This window comes from Argiope bruennichi, chromosome X2 (assembly GCF_947563725.1).
Source record: "Argiope bruennichi chromosome X2, qqArgBrue1.1, whole genome shotgun sequence".
Taxonomy (NCBI): Eukaryota; Metazoa; Arthropoda; class Arachnida; order Araneae; family Araneidae; genus Argiope; species Argiope bruennichi.
The window spans coordinates 42,867,673-42,877,996 of NC_079163.1; the positions used below are offsets into that span (position 1 = coordinate 42,867,673).

Genomic DNA, 10,324 nt, shown 5'->3' on the forward strand with positions numbered 1-10,324 from the left:
TTTTTAATTTTCTTTATTATGTTTTATTTTAATTCAAAAGTACTTCAGAATGAATCTGAGAGATCGATTAATTAACAGCGTTTAATTTTAAATGCATCAAACATTAAGAAAATAAACAGAATTGTTTGAAATAATCGGCCGAAAAATGTTAAGCCTAAGCCTCATTACTGTTGGGAAAAAAATGCTGAAGCCTTACACATTTGTTGGTGGGGAAAGAAATGATTTTTTGGCGGGAAAGTTAGTTTTTAATTAATAATTAAAATTTAAAAAAAAGGGACTCCAGGTGCACATTCCCGACTTCCAAGTCATACGCGTACCATATTTGGTAGCTGTAGGTCAAATGGTCTTTTCTGTAGAGCGCCAACACACACACATTGAACTTTATATAAGTATAGATTTATGATCCTTCTTTTATTTACACTTTTTCTTAAAATTATCTTTATTTTAATAAAATCAAACTAATCATATTCAATACAAAATTTGAGAGAAAGAAATACATTTTTCATGCATAAGATTTTATTAACAGTGTTCATACAATATGTAGACCTTCACATTTATTTTGAAAAATGTAAGACAGCAAAATATTATGTTGCAAATTCAATTTCTCCACTCTTGTAAGATACACAGCAATCAAACATGCTCGTGCATTTCTTATCTAATGTGTTGTGTTCCTTAGAGTTTAATATTATTTATACATTCCAAATAATGATCACTAATACATTTTATGAAACACGGAAATAAAATTTCGATTTCTTAGAAGATATATCAATGTTTTGAAATTTAAGAGAACTTAGAATATATTGCATCTGATATTAGACTCTGAGGGTCTTCTGAGTTTTTAAATTCCGTGGGATGCTCTGAATTCATATGTAGAACTAGCTGTGGCAGGCTTCGAAACTTCCATTTGCATAAAATGCAGGGATAATGATCCACTCCGATGTGCAGTTCACTATGGCCTCTGAAAGTTGATAGATTTTTCAAAGCTTTACCACAATAATTACATATGTGAAGTTTATCTTCTGAAAAGAAGAAAATAAGTTGTATTGAAGTAAGTAAAATATATGCACAACGAATAATAACTGCAGTAATATCGGATATTTTTTTATTGTTTGCTTAATATACTTTTTTTAGAGAATAAACTAAAAGAAAAAAAACATATTAATTAATATTAATACTAGCATATTAATTAACTCTTTATTTGACATGGTTGCTCAGAATTAAGTTATTTTCATTGGCTCTTATAGGAGATTCTACAATTCCAAATATTTTACATGAATATTGTAAGCATGCCTTTGTACACAGATTTCTGAATACGAATTAAAATAAATTTTTAATAATTAATTTAAAAAATCTACGAACATGTAAATATGTTATACATATATTTAGTATATGCACCCAAAATACTTTTTACTACAACTGCTCAACATTTGCTAATTAAAGGACTAAACTAAACAAAATCATTTAGAATGAATTTAAAGATTTTCATTAAGGTCAGATGATAAAAATGGCACTTTAAACTCAATGTTTCCCTCTAACTTATCATGCACCATCAGCAGGATTAATTTTCAGTCATGATAGATTTAAAATGTACTTGAAACCAACATATATGCTGGAGCTTCAGTAGGTGTGTGTGTGAGGGAGAAGGTTTCTAGCAATCCTTAGCATATCTCTAGTCAATTTTCTGAATTTTTCCTTCATAATAATTTCACTTTCATCGAATATCTCTCGAAATTTATATAAAAAAAATATATGATATTTTTCCACTTCCAGATGTTGAAAGAAATAAGAATGGAGTAAATTTAAGAAACTAAGCAGAAACTATGAGTGAAACACTTAATACAAGGAAGATTCAGTGTTTGTCTTTTCAATGGATATATGTAAGCTATATTCATTGAAAAATTTCCAAGTTTGCGTCATACTCTACCTTTAGATCTTTTGACTCGATATCTGCCAAAATGGTTTTTATCATGAGTAATGTAATGAATTCTTCTTTGAAAAAGCATGTTCAAAAGAATATGAATCAAACAAGTTCAGATTACCAATTTTGCGACTGAGGTTGCATGGTTTTGAAGGAATATAGAAATTTTTGCATCAACCCTTTTGATATCAACCCAATTTAAACAAGTTGTGTCATATACCATCATGCTGATTTTGAAATATATTAGTTACAAAATTCGGTACTTGTTTATTTTTACTGTACCAAGGTTTACTTGGGGATTTTTAGATTACGTCAAGATCGCCATGCTCCATTAAACATAAGATGCCAAGATTTCACCAAGATGGTTGCATTCCTGAGTTTACTTGACGATTTCCAGATTACGCCAAGGTCACTAGCTTCCGTTTGTTAATCGCCAAGTTGGCGACAGTTTGTACTTTTCGGCGACTTATTGAGAGGGCCGTAAATATAAGCAAATACCCGAAATTCCGTTAAATTTAATTGTATACACAGTTTAAAGGCAATTAGATGACATAACATGAAATTGCTTCATCACTAATTTTAAGGTATCTATTTCAAAATATATTTTCTAAACAATTGTTCGAGATATTGATATAAAAAAGCTGTTTAAACTATGTTAGGATTACAAATACAAAATAGTCTGAAATAAATGATAGGTTATGATAATTTATATCACGAAGAAGCTGGTATTCTATGAAACTAATGAAATAGACAATTTAATGTTGATATGTTGGTATAAGAAACTAAGAGAATTTGCATATTTTATCGAATTCATGAAAAGAACTGAACTGAAGGAAAAACCACTGCTTCTAGATAAAAATGCAAATGTTTTACGGCTAATACGTAAGCGTACACGTGTGTGTAGGTGGAGCCAGCATAAAAACAGGCTTTATAAGCGCGTGGAGGGTAAGACGAATTTCGTTCGCTAGCACACATCGGCGAATTTCTTGGTGTTATCTTGCAGCAATCGGTGAAATTCACATCGGAATAGTAAAAATGAGTAACCACCAACGTTCAGATGATGGAATGAGGTGGCGAATTGTGGGCAGGTTAGAGGCAGGCCAATCGCAAATCCAGATATGCAGAAAGTTTCATTTAACGCCCAGCGTCGTGTGTAAACTATGGAAACAGTTCCAGAATACTGGATCCATCGAGAGAAAGCCTGGGCAAGGTCATCAAAGAGCCATGACGGCCAGAGAAGATCGCCATTTGTCCATTTTAGCGAAACGTAACAGAGGGGCTACAGCTTCCCGGCTCTCTCGGAACCTGTATGCAGTCACAGGAACCAGTGTATCAAGGGTGACTTGTTTCAAGAGACTGAATGAGAGAGGATTGTTTGCTAAAAGACTGGCTGTTTGCGTCCCGCTCACGTCTACGAACAGGAGGAGTCCGATTAGCATGGTGCAGGCAACATAGTGATTGGAGTGTGGAGCAACGGGCAACCGTTCTGTTCACCGACGAGTCCCGTTTTAGCCTAAACACCGATTCTCGCCGTACTTTCATATGGAGAGAGCCAGGGACCCGCTACCTACCCTCCAATGTCTACGAAATCGACATGGCGGTGTCAGTGTAATGGTCTGGGCAGGCATCATGTTAGATGACCGCACACCTCTCCACGTCTTTGACAGAGGCACTGTGACTGGCGTGAAGTATAGGGATAAGGTCTTGGAGCCCTATGTTCGCCTTTTCCGGGGTGCAGTGGGCCCCGAGTTCATCTTAATGGACGATAACGCGAGATCACATAGAGCTCTTCTGGTCGACGAATTCCTCGAGAGTGAGTATATTCGCCGGATGGATTAGCCAGGCAGGTTTCCAGAACGCAACCCTATACAGCATGTCTGGGACGCTCTGGGGAGGGCAATTGCAAACTCGCACCCCCCCCCCCCTCCGAGAACCATCCAGGAACTGAAAACAGCATTGGTGAATGAGTGGGACCAATTCATGTGACGTAAAAGTCACATGTCATGAACTTATGCGCATGGCATTTAAGATTTCATCCTCAACGCTTTCGTCGACGAGTCTGCCATTAACGTTCTCTGCCAAGTATGAAGCGGATTTCTTGTTTACATTTGAATTTGAAGTTACAATTTTGAGTCATTTTCTTTCCTCTTATTATATGTTAAAAGAGGAAATACTGGTGTACTGTTGGATGCTCTAATGCGAAACATAAGAGTGATTGTCTTGATAAAATGTTTTTTTTAATTTCCTTTCAACAATCCTGACTTGGGTTATTAGCTTTGAATTAGAAGGTTTTACGCCTTCTTCGAAGTCGGTGATATGCTCCGATCATTTTGAAGAATCCATTCAGTGTGTGTCCATTTACTAAATATAAGAAATCGAAACTCAAAGCTTTCCAGTAATTTTTTAGAAAAACTCTTCGAGGAAAAAGAAATCGGAAAGTGATCTGCCATCAAAAACAATCAAACAAAATCGTGAGTGCATTTTTAATTTATTTTATTGACATTTGATGAAATTTCTGATAATTTTGAATATGCTTAAACGGTTTTAAAATGTTTACATGAATATTGTATTGCACTTTACCTGCAAATTCTTATCTAAAATTAATTGATGTAAATAAACAAACTCCTGTTGCAAAAAAATATCACTCTTAATTTAAAATTAACAACTGATATAATGCTAAACTTGGGTGGAAGTGAATAAATTTCTTAAAGATTTATTTAATAAGTGAATCCTTTACTAACTAATGAAAATCCAATTTTCTTATTGACTGTTATCAGCGTTTATAATTAATGTATTTTAATAAAAGTGCTCTTAATTTGTTAAATTGAATGTTATATATATAAGAAATATATATTAAAGTTTTGAAAATACATGTCATTTAGTAAAGTATATAAATGCAAGAGAATTGATTACTAAGAAAAATTATTTGAATTCTGATTTCAGTAGGATGTACTCTGCTTCTTCCCAGACTATTACTTTTTCTGAAATAATCGACTAGATCAGCAATTTGCAAAAATAGCTGCAAGAAGTTCAGGATTCTGTGAGAATGAAAGAGATTTATTCCAGAGAATATTGTTGATGATATTAAAATCGGTGCATTGACATGTTTCATTAAAGAAAGGTTTCTCTCTATAAATGTTCTTTTTTGAATTTTGAAGCAGATCATCAAAAATTAAATTTGTTGAAGAGTCCAGTTGATTTATGTGTTCTGTTCCTTGTTAAATTAAGAACTGGAATTTCAAATGATTTTTTATCTATTTTGTTTGAAATTTCAGATTCTACTGTTTCAAGAATTTTAATTTTGTAACAACAGTTTTTTTATGAAAAGTTGAAATTGTTACCTATATTTCCTCCAAAGTCATTCGTTATTGAAACCATGATAAAACAGTTTGATTCTGAAATAAAGACTCCAGAGTCATTATTGACTGCACTGAATTTCCTATATAGAAACCTAGTAATCCAGTAGAACAGCAAATGACTAAGCTTTTATAAGAAGACAAATACTTTAAAAGATATGATAGTCGTAATGCCTTCAGGACCATCAGCTTCATTTCACCATTATACTGTGGTAGCATATCTGGCAAGGAACTTTTTGCTAAAAGTAATCTGATGGATATATTAGAACCGAATAATGTTGTAATGACAGATAAAGGCTTCAAAATAGAACAAGAACTACAAAAAATAGGATATAAATTGAAATATCCTAAATTTTTAAAAGACTATTCAGTTTAATATTACTGAAAGAATTGATAACTCCAAGGTATCCAGTGTAGGGGTTACAGTAGAAAGAGCTATTTCAAGAATAAAATGTACAAATATACATGTTATACATGTATATTTGTACATTACTCTCCCTTATACATGTTTATATAATGTCAATTCAGTATTTTTTATTACTTGCTTGTTATGTAACTTTCAAAGACCATTAATTAACATCAAAAAATGTTTATATTTGACTTTATTTGTTATTTTTAGCATTATGATAAAATGCATTATAAGTTTACTTTTGTATTATGAATCTTAAAATTTTCTTTACTTTTTAGTAAGTGATATTATTTAGTTATTGCTAGGTAATCATGTCTAATAACAAAAGAGCAACATGGATTGCTCCAGAAAGCATTATTACTAGTTTTGTGAAGGATTGAACGTGAATCAATCAAGGTGTGTCAAGCAACTGTTTCTATTGCAAAAAATGAAATGTCATTAGTTTCTTGTATTTAAACTGAAATTGATTGTTATAATATCATGCTATGCCATTGTGCATCTCAGTTATTTCTGTTTTAAAAAATACAGATCTTTTCCTTGAAAATCAATTTCTATATCAGCATTTATTATATTTTTATTCCCAACTTCATTGCTACATAGATGTTTCACTCTTCTTTTTTTTTTTTCTTTTCTTCTATTTCTTTAACATATCAATTTTGAATTATAAAATTCTGTAAAAGCATAAAAATGTTTCTTCCAACTCCTCTTTATATCCTATTTAACTTCTCTCTCTCTCTCTCTCTCTATATATATATATATATATATATATATATACTTGTTTATTAAATTTACTGTATTGTATGTTTTTATTTTATTTTATGATTTTATTCAATGTAATTTTTATCATTGTAACTTTAGCATTTAAAAAAATTCATAAATGTTCTGCTTTAAAAGTATATTGTTCAACATTAAGTTTTTATTGGTGATAAAAAAAACAACTGTTGTTTAGTATCTAGGATGCTTCTGTTGAATAAAATTGATTTCATCATTTACATTGACATTCTTGTCATGCTGTGTTTATATTCTTTCTAAGTGTCTAGAAAAATAAATGTTGATAAATAGTAAATAGTTTTTGAGTTTTTTGAATTAGTGAGTATATTGAAACATCCATTTCATATCATATTTTTTTCAAATCCATTTCATCCATAACATATTTTTTTCAAAAAATTATCATATACATTTTTTTTTTTTTTTTTTTGTAATGTGTAAATAAAAACTATGAAAGCGTAATTTTGTTTGTTTTCCTTTAATGATTTCTACTAATTAAAATGAAGTAAATGATTCATAAGTTGCATAGATTAAAAAAAAAAGGTATCTATACCTTTTATATTTCATAATTTGAAATTGTAAACATAAATTATTCAATATATACTAATTTGAGTTTCATGTTCTTTCCTCTGAGTAAGCTGAAAACATCAAAGTCTCTATTAATAAAAATCATCACATAAGAAAAAAAAAAGTTAATAATTTCATTAGTAAGCTTTAAAATATTAACTTATCTAAGAGTAATAATTATTTTTAAAAAGAACTTTATTCATAAGATTCAACATTCAATAATATTTAAATAATATGTAAAAAAGAACATATGTAATTTTTCAAAAGCATGTCATAGTCATTTGTCAAAATGTATTCTTTTTATAAAAAAGAACATGGGTAAGGAAAGAATAACACGGCACCAAACGAATTAAAAAGCGTTGTTAATTAATATGCAAAAACAATAATTCCATTGAAAATGCCAATTAAAATTTTAATATAAGAAATAAAATTACATAACTACGAACATTTAGAGAAAATAATTCAAAATATTAATTTTTTTTTTTTAAATCAAGTGTTTTTAATAATTGATCGGCTAGCGTAACATTTACTAAACAATGGTTTCATCAACGTTATCGGCAGATATCCCGACATGCGCAGAACGGTTGAAAATTGAACAGAATACATGCGCAGAACGGTTGAAAATTGAACAGAAGCGGTTTATTTGGTACCTGACACGTGACCGTGAATTGACCCCATCCTCATTTCCAGTAGACATCACGTTGCTGCGTATATAGCTGTAAGAGGGGACCCTACCCCCTATTAACCCTTTCTTTTGTGTATTTTGCAACCGCTGTTTCAGAGCTTCAGACTTCCATGAATGTTACGCACAAACATGTGTGTCTATTATAACTGTTGAATGTTTATTTTGTTTGCATTATATCAACCTATGTTCACACCAAATTTTATTAAAATCTGTCCAGTAGTTCTGGAGATCGTAGATCAAATATGAAAATTCTCTTAATTTCTTACACCAGTGTAAATTGCTTTTATACCAACGTAAAAGTGTTGCCACATGATCTGCAATTTGCAGTAGAAACAACTTTTTATGTTAGTTAAAGACAGCAACAGAAGTTTAATTTTTGAGATAAAAATAATTTCGGAATTAATTAGTACTACTCAGATAATTTAATGTCAACTGATACATGAAACCTTCCATGTTTATCAGTGAATATATTTTGCATATAAGTTTATATATCTAAACTGAATACAAAAATTTGTATAAATCAAAATCCGACTTACCGACAGGCTCTTCATCACTAGTGTGCAAATCTCTATTTTCAGCTAAATCATTGCGCTTTATACTCGATGCATCAGCTGCAGCTCGATCTAGCTCTCCGGCTGCTTATCAGTGAATATATTTTGATTATGAGCTCATATATCTAAACTGAATTCAAAAATACAAAAATTTCTATAAATTAAAATTCGACTTACCGACAGGCTCTTCATCATTAGTGTGCAAATCTCTATTTTCAGCTAAATCGTTGCGCTTTACACTCGATGCATCAGCTGCAGTTCGATCTAGCTCTCCGGCTGCTTATCAGTGAATAATTTTGATTAAGTGTTTATATATCTAATCTGAATTCAAAAATACAAAAATTTGTATAAATCAAAATTCGACTTACCGACAGGCTCTTCATCACTAGTGTGCAAATCTCTATTTTCAGCTAAATCATTGCGCTTTACACTCCATGCATCAGCTGCAGCTCGATCTAGCTCTCCGGCTGCTTATCAGTGAATATATTTTGATTAAGAGTTTATAGATCTAATCTGAATTCAAAAATTTGTATAAACCAAAATTCGACTTACCGATAGGCTCTTTATCACTAATCTGCAAACCTCTATCTACAACTAAATCTTTATGCTTTACACTCCATGCACCAGCTGCAGCTGTTTCTGGCTGTCTAGCTGTTTATCAGTGAATATATTTTGTATATGAGTTTATATAGATAAACTGAATTCAAAATATAAAAATTTCTATACAAAATTCGACTTACCAACAGTCTCTTTATCACTAATCTGCAAACCTTTATTTTCAGCCACATCATTATGCTTTACTCTCCATTCACCGGTTGCAGCTCCATCTGATTCTTTATAACTCCTCACACATTTCTTCAGCAAGAAACAGCGAGGCATCTCTTCAGATTGTCGAGTGAAGCTTAAGTGAAACGGTCCGTATATGATACTTTTATTAATTGAATTATGTCTAAAGAATAAAATTTATATCTGAAATGTTCATTTCATTTAGCAGTTCCTTATGTATTTTTTAAAAAAAGTATATAAACACACGAGCAAAAATGCGCTTCATTTACTCGAATAGAAATAGATTCGTTATTTTTTCGTTTGTAAATGCAAGGAAAACAATCTTCTGGGAATATTTAAAAGGAATTATATATTTTTATGAATCATCGAAAGAATAAGTCGAACGTAGATGACAAAATAACTTTCAAGGAAGTATACATTCAAATCAATAGAATTATTTCAATTTCGAATATTTGTTTTAAATGTAGTAATATTTTTCTTTGAATGTGATATTCAAAATGTCAAAAATAAGGATAAAATACCTGAAATATATCGAATAATGTTCTTTCATATTATTAATTGTATCATTTATTTCAGAAATTCTGTCATTCTTTTAGTCATCAACTGATCTTTTTACACCACTAACTAAACACTAAATGCAATATTGCATACATATTATTGTGTTGTGCTTAAAGTTAAAAGCAATAAAACTACTATTAAATTTATATTGCTTCTTACAGAAGTAAATAAATTAATATTACATACTTACAGAAAACATTGGAAAATGTATTATGAATATATTGTGGTAAGAATAAGACGTTAAACGAAAGTTATAATTTATTTGATTAAAGGGAAATATTTTTTCTCCTGTTTTATATTTTTGTATTCTTCAAATTTCAATAGTTACAATACAATAAAAATACAATGCTGTTAATCTTAAGAAATGAATTCAGAATACAAATAGTTACAATACAATAAAAATACAATAATCTTAAGAAATGTAGTTCATAAAAAACTCACAGCTACAACGGTCTCAATTACAAAACGATATGCAACATGGCGGCAGGTGGAAACAAACTTTTAGATTAATTTCCGTTTGGCGTTTGGAATATGCGAGAATAATCCTGTAAATACAATTTTCTTATATTTTATTATGGAAGCCAAGTCACACTCACCTTAAAGTTAAATGGTGATTTTTACGAAAACTGAAAAAAATTCACACAAAGTTTAATTATTTAAAAGTACGGGAAAATAAACAAACTAAAAAAGTTAAAAGCACCTGCTTGTCTAATTTTCTCCGCGCTT

The 10,324-nt window shown here is 30.6% G+C and overlaps 1 protein-coding gene across 1 annotated transcript; it reads right to left on the reverse strand.

Annotated features, from left to right (window-relative positions):
* Positions 1 to 683: 683 nt before the first annotated feature.
* LOC129959716 (zinc finger protein 90-like) lies at positions 684 to 10,083 on the reverse strand. The gene is made up of 7 exons (XM_056072605.1): positions 10,040 to 10,083; positions 8,995 to 9,155; positions 8,807 to 8,905; positions 8,623 to 8,724; positions 8,432 to 8,530; positions 8,240 to 8,341; positions 684 to 1,019 (listed from the first exon to the last, which is right to left on the reverse strand). Exons 2-7 carry the CDS (start codon positions 9,131 to 9,133, stop codon positions 781 to 783), a joined length of 780 nt encoding a protein of 259 aa, XP_055928580.1. The 5' UTR covers positions 9,134 to 9,155; positions 10,040 to 10,083; the 3' UTR covers positions 684 to 780.
* Between the last annotated feature and the right edge of the window lie 241 nt (positions 10,084 to 10,324).

Excerpts from the sequence above, each read along its gene's own strand:
- LOC129959716 (XM_056072605.1), bottom strand. The coding sequence starts at position 9,133 with ATGCCTCGCTGTTTCTTGCTGAAGAAATGTGTGAGGAGTTATAAAGAA. Across the intron at positions 8,906-8,994 it reads TAGTGATAAAGAGACTGTTG|CTAGACAGCCAGAAACAGCT; the intron begins GTAAGTCGAATT and ends ACTGATAAACAG. Across the intron at positions 8,531-8,622 it reads TAGTGATGAAGAGCCTGTCG|CCGGAGAGCTAGATCGAACT; the intron begins GTAAGTCGAATT and ends ACTGATAAGCAG.